Source organism: Dermacentor silvarum, chromosome 9, assembly GCF_013339745.2.
Source record: "Dermacentor silvarum isolate Dsil-2018 chromosome 9, BIME_Dsil_1.4, whole genome shotgun sequence".
Classification (NCBI taxonomy): Eukaryota; Metazoa; Arthropoda; class Arachnida; order Ixodida; family Ixodidae; genus Dermacentor; species Dermacentor silvarum.
Genome location: NC_051162.1, coordinates 69,304,565 through 69,324,604, shown reverse-complemented (window position 1 = coordinate 69,324,604; position 20,040 = coordinate 69,304,565). Strand labels below are relative to the sequence as shown.

The following is a 20,040-nucleotide window of genomic DNA, read 5'->3' as shown; positions in this document are numbered from 1 at the left end:
TTGTAGAAAATATTTCGATGGAATAGGCGAATAGAATAAATATTGGGTAGTCTGTTTCACTCACAATTCAAATACAAATTACAAGACACTGCCTGGTTAGGGCTTTATTCACCAGTATTCGGGCTTTGGTATTCCACCCAAGAGGTTCTCTCTGCTGCGCACAGAATTGGAGACATCCGATCGCTGAACAAACATGTACTTATGCGTCATCATCTATCAATGATCCTTAATATATACATGATTGCGCATCTAGGCTTTGTGTGTTTATCTTGGTTTAAGGTAATTATAATGGTATAATTCCATTCGAGACAAGAAAGAAAAGGCAGATGAGATATCAAGGCAAAAAAAAAGAATAAAAAACCACCTGGAAGCATTGCATAATCCATATGCCTCTAATCTAGGGAATATAGCGCTCTTAGACATGGTGCTAGCTCAAAGTCCGCCCGACAACTCCCTTCAATTTTTTTACACGTAGGTTAGGCGATTCCTGGCACTGTTTTTATGCAAATACGCCTGACGTATTTCGTTGGTTCTTGCTTGTAACACGTTAACTTAAGTCGGGCATAAGCACACTTAAGAGCTAAATACACGCGTATATCGCGTCAGCGCTCATTTTGTGTGTGTAGCGGTGCAGTGTGCTCGAGTCGGTGCAGCTCGCGCATGTCGCACAGCTGGAACAACTGCCGCATCTGCTTCGACAGCGTTGATGCGGCTGCTTTCACATTAAAAAAAGAAAACAAATTCCATTCGGTGCCCCGCGACGCGATAGTCTGAAAACGTGTGCGTCTCAGAAATAAAAGTACTGATGAAATTACGCTCGGCAACCAATCCACGTAGGTGATTCGTGCAAATACGTCGGTGTTGCTGCATTCTCCAATTACTAAGACGCCGAAGTCAACACTTCTATCCCCAAATTACCTGAAACGTTAACTAACTGAAGCAGAGAATCACAACTATTCTGCGAGCAGTTAGCTCCATGACCACTTTTCAAGTCACCTTAAGTTTTCGATCGCTGTCAGGAGCAAGAAACCCTTCTCATACCGCTTGCTTTGTGGCTTAAAGAAGTTCTTTTTTGACGCTCCTTTCGGAAACTGTTTTATTCATAGCGCTATGCACATCATTAATAAATGCTTAAAAATTGGTAGCACGAGTTACGGGCGTCGTATCAAACGTTCCTGTTCAGCATACATTTGAAGGCAATCTCGACCATTTCTCCTATATAGACTTCTATTCTGATCCTGTTTCGTCTAGTTAAAGTAGTGAATGCTGCAAACATGTGGTTCTGCCCAATCTAGATAGATATGATACAAACAGTACTTCACTTCGATGGAAACCTGTGCCAATGGGGACGAGGGCTTGCTTGTCTAACAAAACATGCAGCGGATGTGTCTTCAATGCCTTATAGATAAAAGGTTATATCAGAGCGTCGCTCACAAAAATTTGCTTTTACAAACGTGAAAATCAACAAACATTATGTGGCAGGAACCAGCGCCTCCTCTAACTAGATGCCTGCAACGTCACTTCCTATCCCATTGGAGGCTCCCTGCCGCGATTGCGAGGCGGCGCCGCGGGGTAGCGCTCGCAACCGTACCGTACCATTGGAGTCACGTGACTCCCGTCGACGCAGCAAAGACACGCCCGGGTCTGTTTTTCTCTGACTTGACGAGCATTGTGGCATGCTGCAATGGCGCATTACTGAACAAAACGTACTTGTGTGCTCACACATAAAACACAACGGACGAACGTCGTCTTCTCGTGTTTTACCGGTGGCGTGCGGAATGGCGGCGGCGGCGCAACTTCCGGTGCGTTGCAAGCGTCCTCTGAGACCCGGCTCCAGCAACCGTACCAAGTTGACAGGTGTAAAAGCCAAAGGGAAGTGCAGGCCGTTTTTGGCTCACGTCGCAGGCATCTAGTTAGAGGAGGTGCTGCAGGGACTTGAATAGTTGGCAGTAAGTGGTTATTATACATATACGAAAACGATCGCAGGCGGGCCGTTTTGTTAGACTTGCGGTCAAATCTCCTACTGCTGCGCGAGCTGCCTGCGCTAGATGCCAATTAACATTTTGGTTCTTTCGTTTGTTCGTTTGTCATGCCGTAGCTTGTCTAGCGGGGCGAAACCCGTTTTTGGCACTCGGGTCAGACAAGGCCAGCTGACAGAAAGCAGGGCGTCCCAACTGCTGGCTCACAGCCGCACTCATAGTACTGTCAGGTCACATCGGACCGTCCGTTCACGTAAGTTTATTGCGCATTCTTACATGCCCTCCAAAGCACATGTGAATACAGTGTAATAAGCGCAGTATAGTAACATCGCAATAAACGTACTCATACGCATTACCCACAGTGCAATAGGCGTGGCTGTCGAGTTGGCGAGAAGGCATGGTGCTTGCTGTCGTTTGCCATTATCAGATCCAAGTGGCGAAAAGGTTTTGCCACGTCCGATATGGGGCAGGAGGAAAAGTCGAATTAAAATAACCAGGAAATCAAACCCTGGCTCACAACATAGAAAGCGCTACTCCATCGCTGCAGCTGTGTTTTTGGAAATTTTCTCGTTGTGAATGAGGATTTGTTGCACTTTAAACTACGGTGTTCAGCGATTGAAACGCTGTACTCGGAACGCATGGCGGCCGACGCTTTTTGCATCACTGGAGAGCGCTGGGTGATCGCTGCGGGTCCAAATACAATCACAATTCGTCACAAAAGTGCTCGCCTTCATCGATCGTACAGACCAATGAATAATGGTAATGTGGCTCAGTGGCCATCGCTCAGTGGCGGCACATAAAGCGCTCTCATTATCGCGTTTCAACTGCGCAGCACTGTACATTCGGCTCTAACCTTTTGTCCTATTACGTATTTAGCGCCTACAGCCATTTCTAAACTCCTCTTTAGTTAGAATAGCGAGCCCTCCGCCACAGCAGCTCTCAGCACCTTCAATGTGAACTACAGAACGTAGATGACTCTGCTTGTTTGAGCAGGATTGCCGCAAGCCCATTTGATGACGAGAAAGTATGCCTGTACAATGAGTACCTCCGTTTGTATTCTAGCCACTGCGCCGTGGCGGTTGCGGAAACTTTGTGGAATGTGGTTATATCACAGCTTTCTCCTTATAGATACACCGTATCATAAAGACAAACTGGATTGTTTACGCGTACTTCCACCGTAGTTTTAGACACTTCGTCTCGCCTTTGACTCCTTAGGACGCATAATATTCGCATGCCATTGTTGCATAACAAATTCTGCCCAAATTATTTGAATCCATTTCAGCGCCTGCTGGGAGCGAGTACATAGGAATGAAGGCGCGCTCAATCATGGTAACGATGTTTGCGGTGGCTGGTTTTTCTTTTTTTCTCGTTTTTATATTTTTTTCTATTTCTCGTTTCCGGCACGGTCTGCATTCTATGTATTTGTCACGCGTCTCTGATAAACAATTAGTTGAAAAGCGGCACTTCTGTCGTTCGCTACATTCTTGCCCGAAGCTGTGCTTCGCGCCACAACATCATGAGCGTGCCTATTTGCGAGGCATAGCACCACCTCAAGGACAACCACTTCGAGCTCGTTGACAATCGCTGGCCTTGATGTAGCTATATCGCTGTGTTTTCACGACACGTACGCGATGTATTTGCAAGCACATTGCTAACCAGAGCAGAGCAAAATGTAGGCGGTCGTTGATCTCGAAGCCATGGTTTACCATGTCAAGAGCAGGAAACACGCTTGTAGTTCAAACGAGTGCAATCAAGATCTTTCTCAGCGAAAACACGCGGTACAAGCAGTTCTCCGTCGCGTCTCCAAGGCGATGCGACGAGATAAAACTTGTTTGTATTGCTCTTCGCCGCTCCTAGTATCGCTGTACACGATTGAAGAGCTTACAACAGCAAAGGCGAAACACCAAGGACTTGAAAGCGGGCGGGCGCTGTTTTGTCTAACAACAATAAATACGATCAGGGAAAAAAAATGCGGACAAACGTGTACTGGAGGACAAAAAGAACGTATAGCATTTCGCCAGTACATATTCAGGTTATCTGCGCGGAAATCGAGGCAATCCGATCTCTTCGCTCGTTGCCCCTCTCACAACAGGTCTCGCCTTCTCCGGTCTACTCGCGTGTGCATGTGCTCGCACAGATGTGGGACTTTCCTGTCACACCGTGATCATTTAACTCCGCCGCTTCCTGTCAGCGACTCGTACGCGCTTTGGGAGCTGCCATACGAAGTAAGCTAACATGGCTATGCGGGCAAGCGGCGTCCTTGCGGTTATCGTGAGTTTCACGTGGCTGTGTTGCGCGGCGGCGACAGAAACGGGAGTTGGTTGCGCTTTAGCAGAGGAAGACTCTCCGGTTGTATGTACCTCCGCGGGTAAATTACGCGGCGCGAAGCGTGCTGCTTTGGACGACAGATTCGTCTACGCTTTCCTTGGAATACCTTACGCTAAACCGCCAGTTGGAGAGCTGCGGTACCAGAAACCCGAGTCCGTGGCGCCATGGGCTGGAGAAGTCAGAGACGCGACGAGGTTTCCGCCGTCGTGCATGCAAGTGAGCGTATTTTCGCCTCGCAATCTGGTGTGGGTGCCATACGGTGAGTACAGGTTCTTCGATTGTTGGTGCTTAGCTTATGAGTTACTGTTTTCCTCATTTGCGTTAGTTTCGAGCAGTCATAGAATGCCCGGAAAACAGTCTGGTAATATTTATCTCCAGTTATCATGCTCGATCGAGAGAAATTAGAGGCATGGTAATAGTACCTTTTAAGATTAAAATTTCAGAACAAAGCGCTATGTCTGTGTTTTTTTTTGTGTGTGTGTGTGCCTCTCCTGTCTTCGTCTTCGCCGATTCCGCGCTGCAGCCTTCTACGATGTACAACCAACAAGCCCAACTGGTTACTCTACTGAAATGCCAGATTTGCTTAGTTTTCGTGAAATACGATGGAGAAAATAAAAATGGGTATATTCTCTGAAAAATTTGAAAAAATAAACCTCCAAAACTACATCGACTTTCGGCATTAATAGTCACTGCAAAAGTGAATGTCCGACCAAGTGAAAAAATTAAAAGAAAGCAGTAAACATGAATCTGAACAATTTAGTTTACGGCAACAGAGACAAGAGTGTTCTTACTACATTGCAACGCACATATAAAGAAGGTACTTCAACAGAATACTGCAGGTAGATATATGCGACCAAGAGACAACGAAGGCGATAGCACAGGAAAACAATTACTGCATTTTTGATGCATTGCAAAACTTAACAAAGAGGAAATTGAAAATCTGAGTTACTAAGTGAAATGAAGGCGCAAGAACAGACAACTGCGCGGTATAGGACTACGCGGCCAGTATTCGCGAATAAAACCACAGCAACAGCTGCTCGTTTATTCACCTCTTTAGGTACTCTCTTACCACTAGTATAAAATGAAACGCGACAGAGAAATGAATGATCAGAACATCTGTTACGCATTGTTACATGCAGGTGCTGTGTGAAATCACGCTGACGCCGGTTGCTAAGCGAGCAATAGACCGAAGTTTGCGTTAGCATTCTGGAGTAAACCACTATTACAAATGTAGGTGAAACTATAAACAGAATAAAAAAAAAGAAAAAAGAAGAAAAAAAAACATTATAGAAGTTTCGGAATTGTTACCGTTTGAATTTATGTTCATATTACATGCGCTGTAATAGCCACAGCCCTAGCTTTGCGCCCTAGGCGCAAAGCTAGGGCTGTGGCATTGCTCCGGAGCATAAAAGCCTCGCCTCACACGGTCACTTTCGTTGACGCGGCCCAGTACGAGCACACATCGGACTTCGTCGCAACGGTGGTCAATCACGACGGACACGTCACTTGTGCGGCCTCCATCAGAGACAGCACCCCGGCTAGGGCAGAGCAGGCTGCGGTCGCTCTTGCACTTCTCGACGATGAGAGAGCTGAAATATTTACTGACTCGAGGGCGGCGGTTCGGGCATTTGCCTCTGGTGCCATCGCCAAGGAAGCTCATCGAATTCTCAAAGGCAAAGTCATCCAGTCACATACAATCACGTGGTTCCCGGCCCATCTCGAACCCCAACTCGACTCCCTCCGCAACCTCAATGACATCGCACACGTCCAAGCGCGCGAACTAACCCTCCGCGCTGACGCCACTGCAAGTCGAGGCTCCGTCGATTCTGGGCTCGTCGAGTTCCGTGACACTCTCTCCACCTTCAACGAGGTTACCAAACACTACTACCTTGGTAGAAGACTATACCCTCCCCCACACGGGACACTAACCAGACCTCAAGCTGTCACACTACGCATGCTTCAGACGGGATCATATCCCAACCTGAATTTATTTCACTACATCAATCCAGACTGCTTTAGTCCAGACTGCCCTAACTGCGGACAATGTAGTACTTTGGAACACATGCTCTGGGGATGCCCCTCGTTACAGAGGGGCCCGCATCGATGCACTGCAGAGGAGTGGAGCTCTGCTCTTCGGAGCTCCGACCATTCACGCCAATTTTGGGCTGTCCAGAGAGCCCACGATGCGGCGCTGGAGCTTGGTCTCCCCGTCCCGACGTGGGTGCGGCCCGCGGCTTCGTCGCCTCCCTGAGAGGGGGCAACAGAGCTTCTCAGGACCTCCATTAAAGTTCTTTGTCTGTCTGTCTATTACATGCGCTTAACCCAGCTATGCGAGTGTTACACAGTGCTGCTCAGGGTCATTGGTGCTGTGGATTCTTTGTGACGCAGGCGTCACGTGTGCTATGTGATCTTAGGAGCCACTGGCTGGCTAATAACCCTTTAGGGCGATGTGTACACGATTGTGTATGCCAAGAAAGTCGGTAAAAAGCAGTAGCAACAATAAAAGTAATCGCACTTAAAATGTGTCACATACATCTTGACACTTTTCTGATTTGAATCGTGTTGCAAGTTTTAATAACGGGCTCAAAATGTTTTAGTAGAACGAGCGGTAAGGTAGATAGATGGTTGTGAGTACTTGTCCGTGCGAGTATGTCGTTGTATGTGGTGGGTGTACTCCTTTCATTGTTTTCACAGGATGTTACACCAGGCGTGATGTTCAAGTGCCTGGATGGCTGCTTCTCAAGCCTGCCAGACATTAAATGGTTGATGTTATGATATGTAATGTTCCCGTAGTGAGTTTTCGCATGCAGTTCATGTTCTGTAAACTTGACAAAACTCGCTATAGAATTGAAAATTGTAAATCTACCCTGCTGCTGTGCGCTTTTTATGATTCTGAATATCCAAGAAATGCAGTTTTCAGTCAACATAATTCATTGCCTTGTGTAAGGGTTAAGCACTCATCTGTTGCGGTCAAGCCCCAAAAAACTGCCAGAGGCGATATCTCGGCTATTTAACAGGCATCCTTTCGCAGGGGATAAATTAACGTTTCTCTATATTGAGAAGAAATCAAGCATACATAGAGCCGACAGTAAAAGTTTACCGACCCGACGAACTCGTGCCAGACTGCCTGTCGGCGATATGTACTTCCGGTGATTCTGCTAACTCCGATAGACTGCAAGGGTAGGCTGAAATGGGACGTCGTCGTCTTTGCTGCCGTGTCAAGCTCACGCCAGTGGATATTGTACTTTGTTTTCAGCAACATTACCTGCGGTTGACGTGTCGATGCGCTTCCATGTCGATATCAGTATCTATTCGAACTAACCCCGGCATAGGCTTAGTGACTATGCGCCACGCTGCTGATCCTGTGCTCACGGATTCAACCGCTGCCGTCCCATTTCAATGGGGGTAAAATGCAAAAACGCTCGTGCTCTTAAACTTCGGTGCTCGTAAAAGAACCCGAGGTGGTGAAAATTTATCGGTAGTCACCCACTAAGGCCAGCGTAACGATCGCATCGTCATTTTGGGGCCGTTAAACACTAAAATTTTGATTTTACTGCGATACATTCGAACTGATATCATTCGCGTGCCACGTGCCGGGTTCATATCAGTGTGTGCCGCAGGTCACGACAAATTACGCGAAATAGAGGACGTCCACAAGCAACCCGCGGCACCGTGAAAATAGTCACGCCGATAAAAAACAAGGGGACACATTTCCGACTTAATGCTGCTCTCAACGGCAGGTGTTGCACCGGTATAGGTGACCTGGAGAGGTAGTTTGGCACAGGCTAGCGTAGTACGTAAATTTTGCTGTCGGTTGTACAATCACGGCGGCATGTTCCTCTTTTAGAAGTAAATAATCACACGTGCGGTGCAGATTCAGCTGCCACATGGTCGTCCCTCCCCCAAGAGAAAAAAAAACGAGCTGGTCGCTTGCGTCGACAAGCTGTAGACGTCAATGACACTGCTACATTTGGCGAGCCCACGGCTCCGGCGCATCGAGGTGCATTTTGACGGAGCAGCCTTGGGGAGCGTAGGTGGGAGAGAAGGATGTGGCGGTGCATTGAGCTCGCCCGCGGCATTCACGCGTGCTTCGATCATTGCTGCGTTAAAATATGAAAGGGATGGCTTAGACACAAGCGCTAATTTGCGCTGTTGGGCTCTTTACCGAACGTTTGACAAGCCTGTAGACGCATTCACGCATATCTTGAATACGATGTTGAAACGACATATTATATGGTGGAGTAAAGGAAACAACAAACACCTAACTTTATTTTAAATCATTTGGTGCCCCGGCATATGCCGCTAAGTATAATGGGCTTAACACATCAACAACAACAACAAAAATAGTGAAGTGAGCATATGCTAGGAGAAAAAATAAACGTTTAGAATGTAAAAAAGAAAGAGGGGGAGAATTATCACAATCAGTCAATTCCCCGCCAGTGAGTGGCCGAGCATTTCAGCCTTTATTTCCAAACAGTACCTAGAGTTTTGCTCAATTATTTCCCCCTGCGTGTTTCATTATTTTAGGGGATTTTCTCGCAGTTTCTTTTTTTTTCTTTCCTTTGTCTCCGTCTTCTTACTTGTTGTGTTCAAGTGACCACGAAACTTATGAGTGACGAAGTTGCTGTGTCTACAATGCCTGACAGAAATAAAAAAGGGTGGTGCACCGACGTTTCGTGCATTCCACCCTATCGAAATACGGCCGGCGTGGCTACGAAACAAAGCCGCATCCTTGAGCTTGACAGCAGAATGCTGCAGCCAATATGCAGCGATGGCGACTGCATTCGGTACTATTAATCTCTCAAGACAAGTTTCTTTGTTCACACATAAATTCCCCAGTACCGCACCACACATTGCATTGAATTAATAACTGAAGGTCCAGTTGGTGGCGTTGATACAAAAAGCGCTAGCTAACAATTCTGGTAACGCGGAGGTTATAGGGTAAAGCTGCTGATCTCGCGGTCACCAATTCCAACGCGGCCGCAGTGATAGCATTTTGATGAGACGAAATGCAACAACGCTCGTGGACTTGGATTAACGGGCGCCTTAAAGGAAACTTCAGGTGGTCAAAATTATTGCGGGGTTCCTCACTATGGCATGCCTCATAAGCAGATCGTGGCTTTTGCAAGTAGAATCTCTCAAATTTTCCTTTTAGTTAAAGGAGTTATAGAAGCCAATTTGCTGAAACAACTTTAGTCTGAGTACATTGCGAATAGAAAAAAAAATCCTGCTTTCATACAAATAGAAACAAATGCAATGGCTGCAAATGGTGAAGCATATATCAATTGTGTGCATTGTTAAAGCTCCCAAATGTTGGATGAATTCAAGGAAGGGTTTGGCGAAACGCGAAACGGGATCACACATTTATCTTTTTTTTATTTCTTTCGTAATATGCATAAAAGGGACGGGTGTGCCTCAGTAGGTCGTCGCTGTCTAAAAAATAACGACTTTCCCATTGTTCGTACAGCGCAGTGTCAGCGGGGCTGTAGATACGGGTGCTATGTTATGTCGTGGATTCGACCTGTGCTTCAAAGGTGACTATCCAGCGGTCGCACATACTGCTCTTGCTATTGGTTGACATTTTTTGTGTGTGGAGTGGTTTGTGAGTTCAGGCGATGTGTATAGTGTCCCCAACCGAACTGATGTTTGCAGATATGCTTTCAATGTGTGATGATCTTCTAGAAAGGCTACTACCAGAGTTACCCTCGCTTTCCATCAGATAATTTTATAGTGGCAGCTTATTGGCTAAACGCATTTTTTTATCTTTGGGTACTGTAAGATTGCAAGGACTTGTATTGTAAGGATCTGTCACTTTCGGTGGCTACACCCTCACCGATTTTTTTCCATGGAAATATTTGAGTTTTTTTTTTGTAGCCTGTGTTTGTTGCCGCGTGCTCTTACTACTCTTGACAGATCTGTAAACCTTGAATTTTTCATTTTCAATTCATAAAAAAGATAGTGCTCGCATAATATTCCAAATTGACGGTACACCAGGCATCACGGGTGCTACACGGATAACTACCATATTCCTATCGTGTTTGCAGGCGCTGCTGCTTCGGCTGATCTAATTTCCATTGCACTTACTTCATGTTTCAACCAACTTGTCCAACGGATATTCACATTAATATTGTTTCACTAGGACAGAGTAACTGTTGCAGCCTATTATCCGAAACAGTGAAACGCGCAATCAAGGAGAAATTGCACGAGACCATTGTCATGAAATGTGCATTACCCGCAGTTCAACTACCGAGTATCTTTTATTTCATGCTTCTAACTGAATAACTCACTGGGCATGCTTTTTGGACTGTTTATTCAATTTAAGTAGTGATAGCACCAGCATCAAAACGGTCGCATTTGCACACAGATCAGCCAATAAGCGAGGACTGCCTGTACGTGAACGTATGGACACCTAAGCTGAACGCTTCCGCGGGGTTACCGGTGATGGCCTGGCTTCATGGAGGTGGCTTCCAAGTGGGTTCGGCGGCCATGCCACTCGAAGATGGAGCACACTTGGCTGCCCTCGGAGATGTCGTGGTGGTAACCATCGAATATAGGTAAACAAGCTTTCACTATTAATTTAAGCATTTTCATTTTTGACCACAAAAATTTGCTACTTTCGGTAGTAAAAATAAACGTTTAAAAAAAACGAACAAGAAGGGGTGCGTCGATTGCGGCCCTTAAAAGCTTTTGTTCAAGCTTCTCCTGCTCCTCTGGATAGGTCGCCTATTATCATATTTTCGACAAAGAGACGATAGGTTCACCTTATTTTCTCGAAGCATTATTTCAGGCTGTCGGCTAAATAAAAATAATAATAAAATATTAATGAGCAACATGGCACGAGCCACATCAAGCCACAACTGCAAGTGTAGCTAAGGCATCTCTAAATGGAGCAGCCTAGCTCAATGATAGAGGTAAAAAAATAAAAAATAACATTATAGTGACGGTCCATGAGATGATGTTAAGTGTAGCCAGGAATCTCTTTCTTTTTGTGTTGAAGTGAGACCAAAGTAGATGTAGGTGCCTCAACATGGGATCGGATCATTTTCTACTTAGAAGTGTGCTCAAAAAGGCATGACTAATACAGATAATCTGGTTAGGCTTTTTTTGTATATTTGTGCAAGAGCAATAATACGAAGGGACGGAACCAACTACGCTCTAACAAATCAGATCTACCAGATATAAACGCTTGGAAGAGTTAGGTACATATTACGATGCCCCGGCAACCGGCATCTTGATAAACCAGCAGAATTGGTGCCACATTAATAAAGCTCACTTTATGGGGCCCCATGGTTAGGCGGGGAGAAAAGATTAAATGGTCTGAAGGCATTGGTTTATTTTAGTTGGGAGATGTCAGAATGTAACGTGATCTGTATGATTTGGGCTTCGCCCTTCAGTATAGGCACGGTCCTCTTCACCTGACCGGCGGCGAGGTTGATGGAGCACACGGTCAACATGAACAGCAAATGAAGACGAAGATAACTACAGAAATATATCAGTAGTTTATTTGTGCTCTGAAAGTGCAGTACAAAGGGGGTGAGAAGAAAAAAAGTTGATGATTAGGCAGCTTGATAAAGCTCTCACCTCCTTATTACAAAATCAGCCGTACAATCAGCAAGCACGTTGACATAAGAAAAGTACAAAATATTTTGAACCCATTCATAAGGCACACACAACAAAACATATACACTACTTCAATGTAACATATGTTCAGTGACATAAAAGGAAACTACAAGTACAACTCCCTTTACTTTTTTTTTCGCATTACACTCGACGTGAACATTATTTTTTATAGTAGGTATATATTCATTTCGGAATCTTGTTTTTCCCCCCTTGTTCACCATAACCAGTTGGTAGAGCCGTGCGTGCGTTCCCATATTCTGGATATCTAGTGTCATAGGTATGACTGTTCGGTGTTCACAAAGTGAGCTCTTTTAAAAAGCAGACCTTACGTTTCCTCTCGGTTCTCAAGGCTGAAAACAGACAGAACTCATAAAAAATTCTCACACTAACTATACGAAATGGTTTCCTTTCTACGTTAACCGAAGCACGTAGAGTGAAATCACATAGAGCTCGAATTATTGTTTTGCTTGCGAATTATTTTCCCAATGTTGGTAGAAGTCGTTGTCGCCCAAACAACATAACAATAGCGTGCACATGATAAAAACAAGGAATGGTCAAGCACTGATCTTGTGGTAATGGGGGGCCGGTCCCTGTGACAATATAGCAAACCTACAGTGCTCGCCATCTTGGTTTCAACGTGGTCTGTATGCGAATCAGAAAGATCACGCGCAACGTGTCGAACTGTTTGGCTATATCAATAGGGGAGTTATGTAGCATTATGGAGTGACACTCTTCAAATGTTTGCCTTTTGATCTAAAAATTTGTGTTTTTGTTTTATTCCAATTTATTACTACTCCAATACTAAAGGACCACGCACCTAGCTTACCCAACAGTTTAGTCCCTTAATGAAATCTCCTATTGCAATCATCATCAACAAGAAATAGACTGGTATTGCTTGTATAAATCATGTATTTCACAAGCTGAGCAATAACAATATTATCGTTAATGCAAATGTTCAGCAGGTACGGCACGGGAATGCTACCCTGTGGAACGCCAAAAGAGATTGATTGAACTGATGAATTACAACGGTCAATTGATACAGACTGTTTGCGATTACTAAGTAGCCTTGCGTAGAACTGTTGTCTTTACCCCATGTTCCATAACGCGCAAGTTTTTTCAGAAGGATTTTGAGGTTTAGAAAGCCAAGGACTTTTGAAAAGTCGCCAAATATGCTAAGCAATACCTTATTATTCTTGATATTTTCTCATAATAAACTGTTTCCGGTCGAGAAGTGCTAATTCCGTCGATTTCTTTTTCGGGAAACCATATTGCGACTTTGTTATCAGGTGAAGGAACTGCGACAAGAAGCCGTGATAAGCATCATCAGAGCACTCCAATGACCCAACCAAAAACCTAAACATAAAAGTACTTGTAAGTACTGGTGAATGAAAATTTTAACGCTAACGTTAAGCAGGTTTGATTGCAGACAAGTCTGGGCGGTTTATGAATGCACCGAAAATACTCTTTGACTCTAAATATACCCAATCCGGTCACTGGAATGAAGAGGAGGATCCACTTCCTGTAAACGACACATCCCGGGCACCACACAAGTCATCCGAAAGCTGTAATCCTGCAAAGTGTCCTCTCTGTCTGTAGCACCATGTTGATGACCCCGGCGTTTGCCGCTTTCGTCCATGTTCACCCGTCAGCGCTGCTGGCGATGGTGGATTGTTATAGTGGCCATACCTACAGCTTTCAAGCTAAAAATATGCCGATTATGACAAGCGTCGGATGTAGACAGCGGTCATATCCCTGTTAGACAAGCCACAAATCCTAACGCACAGGTGAACATACTCGCGCATTGGATTGTTTTCTAGTTTAACGAGTTCTTCCTAGGAGCTCTCATTTATATGGCCTTTTTAATCGACTAACCGGCAGGGCATAACCTTGCAGAAATGAGCCTGCAGGTAAAAAAAGAAGCTAGTTCTGGTAACAGTCTCACTTGTTCTTTTTTGTTTGCAAAATAGTGGTAGACTGCTACGACAATTTAGAAATGTACACGCTATTAAGCTATTTTTGCAGTACTTCCGCTATGTTCAAAAACAGCGGAAATATTTTGGTAGGTCAAGCTACCATCCCCATTTATACTATCTGGAAGGAAGAAAATATAGCAAAGAGGCAAACACACAAAAAGATCTTAGTTGGGCCTGAAGCGCAATCGCTTACTCGTGAGTGTATTAGAATGCAGCTGGCTGCAATGTCGTGAGGAATGCGTTTGTTGTTTTCTCCTGAAGCATGTCAAACCCACCCACTTTTGAAAAACGAAACATGAGAGAATACAAAAGAAACACTGGAAACTAAAGCATGTACTGCAAGCCATTTTTTATGGTCGTACTATATCCGCGCTTTTCTCAAGCGGCGTTGCCTATGTTGCGCGGAATTGAAGTTGCACAAAAGTATTATCAGGCACGACTGAGCTCGATGTCACGCGTTCCATCTCGGTGGTGTTGGCCTCACTTTTATGGAGGCAAAATGCAAAGGCGCTATTACGCTGAGATTTAGGTGCACGGTAAGGAGCCCCAGGAGATAAGAATTATTACGGAACCCTCTACTATAGCGTTGCTCAGAATGAAATTGTCGGTATGGCACGTAAAACGTGATAATTTATTTTTCTAGTTACGCAGCATGCGCGCGAAAAATCTGCGTTCTGTAACAATCGTTATCACGTTCTCTTTATTGCATTCAGTGTAGCTGAGCAACTTTGTCCTATGACACTGCCATCATTGATAGATAGAAAGGCCAAGCCACGAATTGGGGTAAGCGAAGCTTGTGGCAAGATGACACTCTCGCAGGCGTTCCGCTTCGTTTACCCTAAACTCAGGGTCGGCGGCTCTTCGCCGACGTTTGGACTCAACATCGCGCTCCCGCAACTCGGGATTCGCGGCTCTTCGCTAACGTTTCGCCTGGGCTTCGGAAGCCGTCTCGCTAGAATCGGCACGTCGACGAGGAGCCCTTTCCCGAGCGAGTTCGCAGTGCCATTGCTCAAACGCAGCCTGCTCCTCGGCGGAACGCACAACGCGCAGGCCTTCCCATCCGGGCGCCGAAACTGATCTGAGACGAGGGAAGCCCGGCGGAGTGCGCGCCAATGCCCTTTCCTTCCCCGCGACACATAAAACGACCCTGATTGATCGCGCGGCCACGCACCTACTCTTTCTTTCTTCCTTCTTTTCTTCCCTTCCTTCGTCCTTTCCTTCCTTCCTCCCTTCCTTCCTTCTTTCTTTCTTGTCCCTGGCTCATACCCACATATCGTATGCGGGTATACGCAACATGTAATTTTATTGTGGTTTATCGTGACATAACTGATGAGCATGTGGTGTTATTGATGTCATGACCTGTCACTAATGTTAGTCATACATTCATACCCTTCCATGCCAATCTTGGTATATAAGTGTACGAGACGCGACTTTTCGACAGGTAAGTTTTTAGCTTTACATCACCACCGCCGACACTTGCGAGGTAACAAAAGCTTCGCTGGAAAAGCATGCTGATATGTGCGTAATTCAGTCATCTATAATACTAACTGGCAAGGAATTCGCCTTCTCAAGCGCCACGTGAGTTTGTTAGTATGTGTAGAAGCTCTGTGCATGTATTTTTATTTCTTAATTATTTTTACTTTTATTTCTCATGATCTTGCACATGCTCACATTAGTTAGCCTGGGTATACGAGTATATTTAATTTCGTTTCCAAAATTAAAATGAGTTGCGAGTCAGCACTTGTGTTTTACCTTTGCCTTGAGTCTCGTTTGTTGTGTGCGCACTGCAGTTTTCTAATGGATAGCTACCAACTTGCCCAACTTTCATTACTTTTACAATACGATAGAAATCCCTAAAACAAGACTTATCATGGCTAAGGTGTTTGTAACTGAGGATAGATGTAAAAAATGAATGAAAAAAATGAACATCAAACAGCACCACTTTGGAGAGTTATGAACAACCTTGGAGAATTATGAGCAGGCGATGCTTGTAAGTTTTGTTCTGCTGTGACATGATTCAAAACTTACAGGTTGCAGTCATTCGGCTTCCTGTACGACGGAACGTCGGCTGCCCCAGGAAACATGGGTCTGCACGACCAGCAGCTGGCATTGAAATGGATCCAAGAAAACATCGCTGCCTTCGGCGGTAATCCCGGGGAAGTCACGCTGTTTGGATGGAGCGCCGGTGGCATTTCTACCGGTTTTCATCTGCTCTCGCCAGGAAGCCAGTCTCTTTTCAAGCGAGCCATCATCCAAAGCGCCGGCGTAACCAAGAAAGGGCGCGCAAAGGACAAGTCTGAAATGTTAAAATACTCCCGTCAACTGGCTGCTACCTTTGGATGCTATCAGGAGGACTCGGCTACCAACACATCTCAGAACATAGCGGCATGCATGAAGAAAATAAACGCCACTCTAATTGCGGCTGTTGAGCAAACGTTCGTTGACGGTCAATTTGAACCTATCTTCGGAGATGAATTCCTGCCCGTAGAGCCTTGCGTAGCGGAGTTTCCAGGCGATAAGGACGTCATCATCGGGCAGACTGCAAACGAAGGAACGAACCAGCTCTACACAAGCTTCAGAGATACATTTTCTGAGGTTCTTCCTCCAAGGCAAATTAACAAGGCAGAAATGGTGCATTTCTTGAGCAGTTTGTACAAGAAACTCTCGCTGTCCGAGATAAAGAAGCTTCAGGAGGAGTACATGGGACATATCGGAGACTTCGATTACGACGCCCTACGACAGGCGCTGGCGGAAACAAAGGGCGACTCGCACGTCACCTGCGGCTCCCTCAACACTGCATGCAAGTTGGCGAACGCAACAGCTGACGCTCAATCTGGGAAAGGCGTTTACTATTACGAGATGAATTACGTGACCGCCTGCCCGAAGAAGCTGCCGTGGTTCGGCATGACCCACGGCGACGACCAACCCCTGGTGTTCGGCAGGGCCTTCGATAAACAGGACGGATGTGCTGGTGACACTTCGTACAGCATGCGGATCATGCGGATGTGGAGTGATTTCGCCTATGGGAGGTCAGCGTGATTTGGCATCTCTATAGTATCGAATAGCCGCAAGGTCTGAGCTACTCTTTCACGCTAGCGTACTATCGGGGTTTGTAAAAAAAAACAAGGTGATTTTGCATGTAGAGTTGTTCGATTTAATGAAATATTAGGGAGAGTAGGAGGGGAGAGAGATTGCAGAAAAATATGCTCAGAGATATCAGCGGGAGTACGGTATGATTTTACGGCATAAATGTTCGAGTGAGTGAGGGAGTGAAACAACTTTATTCGGTCCACAATAGACGCGAGTAAACTCAACGTCACCTGGCTAGGCTCACTCGGGGACCATAAGGTCAAACCTGACGGCCCTCTCGCGGGCCCTCTAGGCTGCCAGGATTTGAGAGGTCTGATCCTGGGTCCTAATAAGCTTGATCATTTCCTCTTGGGTGAAAGGGGGACCGGCAGAGGCGCAGCCCACAGGACATGCTCGAAGTGCGCATAACCAGCACACATCGGGCACTCCGGGCTTGGGGACCGTTCAGGGTACATTGTGTGCAGTGCCGCAGGGCTCAGGTAAGTGAGGAGTGCGACGGAAAATGTTCGAGGAAAATTTTGGTTTGAGGTAGTTTTCGCCGTACGGTTTTTTGAGTATAAATGTTGTTCGGCTGTGATATTTTGCTACTAGATTCTTCTATGGAATGCGCGAATGAAGGTTTCTTGATCTTTTTTTGTTTCTTTTCCTGCCACGGTCCACGAACTGGGGCATTTTTTTGTTGGTAGCAAAAGGATCAGTCACAAAATGCTACAATGCTGGACTAGTTCAAAGGGTGCCTGCTCCCTCACAATGACTGCTATGGGCAGGTGGCAGAACCACAGTAGGCTAATGCACAGTAAAGAAGTTACTTGCATCGTTTCAAGTTTCTTGAACACAGAATTGGACAGGCAACCCATATGCCTATATTGCGATTATCAGCAGCTGAAATAGGTTCTACACATAGTAAGTTCTGGAATAGGTGCGCTACAGAAATGACGGAAAGCGTGAAAGAGGTATACTTACCAATCAATCATTGTATTATTATTGTTCAAAAATATTTGTGCATACTAGTAAGCACGAAAGAAAAACAGAGCATCGAGAGGTGAAAGCAAGATAGTTAAAGCAGGCGAAGCTTCATTTAATTAGCCATACTGTATGAGTACTTGAAATAAGGCTGGGAAAAAACGCCGTTCGAAACTATGAATGTTGGGATTATTATAAACGTCCTGTTTACTTATGTGTAGTGTCCTCAACACCTATCTTTGTCCTCAATACACATTCTTTTTCTTGCTTCTTTTTTAAAGGTCTCTTGCCGGATCTGAAGGTACCGACTGGCCGAAGTTTACATCAGACTCCAGGTCCTTCTTGAAACTTACAGCAACAGGATCAGAAGTGTCGACCTTCAACCGGGAACCAGGCAGCAATGGGCCACGCTGCAAGATTCTCAAAGAACTTAAACTTTACTGAAGCAATGCGTGATCATAATAGGATGAGAGATAACTATAATATATATATATATATATATATATATATTAATATGAACGAGAAGAAAGGAAACCAATGCGCTCGATTTTTATTAGTCATAATTATAAGAATCCGACAGAAAATTACACCAAGCGAAGCGTAATGGGAACTTTTTATAGTTTTAACTGAAGTGTAGAAAATGATGAACGAATAGAAATGAAAACGGGCGAAAAAAATAGCATATGCAAAAATGTGTTATGCATATGCAAATAATAATAGCAAAAATATGTTTATGCATACAGGGAGAGAGAAGAGAGCGAGAGAGATGTAGATGCCCTAGATAAAATGTGCGAATTTGCAGCACGCAGTCTCCCATTTCTTATCGGTGCCTTGTTAGAACAAGACGGATGAGCTGGGCTAAGTGTGTCCTAGTAGAAAACAAGCCTCATTCGTCATTAATAAACATGTCTGTGAACTACTATGACTACTTATAGCCTAATTAGCGTACATATGAATTTTTTTCTTTACATATAAGGAAATGTCTATTGTACTCGCAACGATTCTGGGGCCAGATTGACAAAGCTGTTCTTTCGTAAGTTCGCTTTGTCATTGGCTGCCTGCTTTCGCTAATGACATGTCTGGCATATGGATTTGCTAAAATTTTTTCTTACGAAAAATTTTAGCATGTTTTTGTGAATTCGGGCCCTTCTATGCCATGTACTAGCAACAAAATGAGGTAGGTTGCTTCCCAGTTGAGCCCTAATTCTTTCGTTACAATGGGCACACTCGGGATGTTCATTTCAAACGACAACGCCCGAACTTTTATTCAAGGAACATCGCACAGATTCTCACGTCCACTGACGCAACAGATTTGTGGCCGAAAACGTATTTTCATAGGCTCTGATTAAACGCGTTGAAGAATTTTGCAAATGCCTCTCTCGAACACCCAGAGGGCAGACATGTAGTTAAGGTCATTATGTTCACAATATATATTTATGTGTATGTATGATGGCTTTTTCAACCACACGTACAATTGACATCAAAATGGGCGGTCGTTGTTGCATCACACAATGCTGGATCATTAGAGGAATGTTTACAGTTCACGTTATCACAAAACAATGTAAACAGAAATTGCAACTGACAACCATGCCATTCTTTCTGAGTTCAGATTATTGTGCAAGTACTCCCCAGACTAATTAGACAACTTCAGCGTACCTATGGCGGAATGTTATCATCAGCCATTATTATTATTGCAGATATGAATAACAGGCCTGTCAAGTGGTTGAATGTGCTTTTCTAGATATTATTTCCAAGAGTTCTGTTGCATGTATGTTATGAAATTCACCGATGTACTTTAAAAATCTAACCTTTAAGGACAATGTACAGGGAAGTTTGTTAGTGCTACACATTTCATTAAGCTCAGTCTCGAAGACCACCGACACAAGGACAAAGTTTCTCAAGTCAAATATTTATTTCTAAAGAACGTTTCTCGATACGCAAATTTTCTATAATTACTTAATTTAGAGGCACTTCAGCTAGAATTAAGGGTCGTTCCATTTCATAATAGCGGTAATTGTGTACAATAAGGCACGACACGGTGCACATGGCGGTCGTGTGCTGTACGATGTTAATGAGATCAACACAAA

The 20,040-nt window shown here is 44.8% G+C and overlaps 1 protein-coding gene across 1 annotated transcript; it reads left to right on the top strand.

Annotated features, from left to right (window-relative positions):
- Positions 1–3,893: 3,893 nt before the first annotated feature.
- LOC119465307 (cholinesterase 1) lies at positions 3,894–18,966 on the top strand. The gene is made up of 4 exons (XM_037726107.2): positions 3,894–4,566; positions 10,672–10,861; positions 15,931–16,929; positions 18,235–18,966. The coding sequence occupies exons 1-4, from the start codon at positions 4,215–4,217 to the stop codon at positions 18,395–18,397; spliced, it is 1,704 nt and encodes a 567-aa protein (XP_037582035.1). The 5' UTR covers positions 3,894–4,214; the 3' UTR covers positions 18,398–18,966.
- Positions 18,967–20,040: the final 1,074 nt, after the last annotated feature.

What these genes read in the sequence shown, in the direction of transcription:
- LOC119465307 (XM_037726107.2), top strand. Translation starts at nt 4,215, where the DNA reads ATGGCTATGCGGGCAAGCGGCGTCCTTGCGGTTATCGTGAGTTTCACG. An exon ending in TCTGGTGTGGGTGCCATACG is followed by an intron (nt 4,567 to 10,671) that starts GTGAGTACAGGT and finishes ATTTGCACACAG; the next exon opens with ATCAGCCAATAAGCGAGGAC. An exon ending in AGTGATTTCGCCTATGGGAG is followed by an intron (nt 16,930 to 18,234) that starts GTCAGCGTGATT and finishes TCTTTTTTAAAG; the next exon opens with GTCTCTTGCCGGATCTGAAG.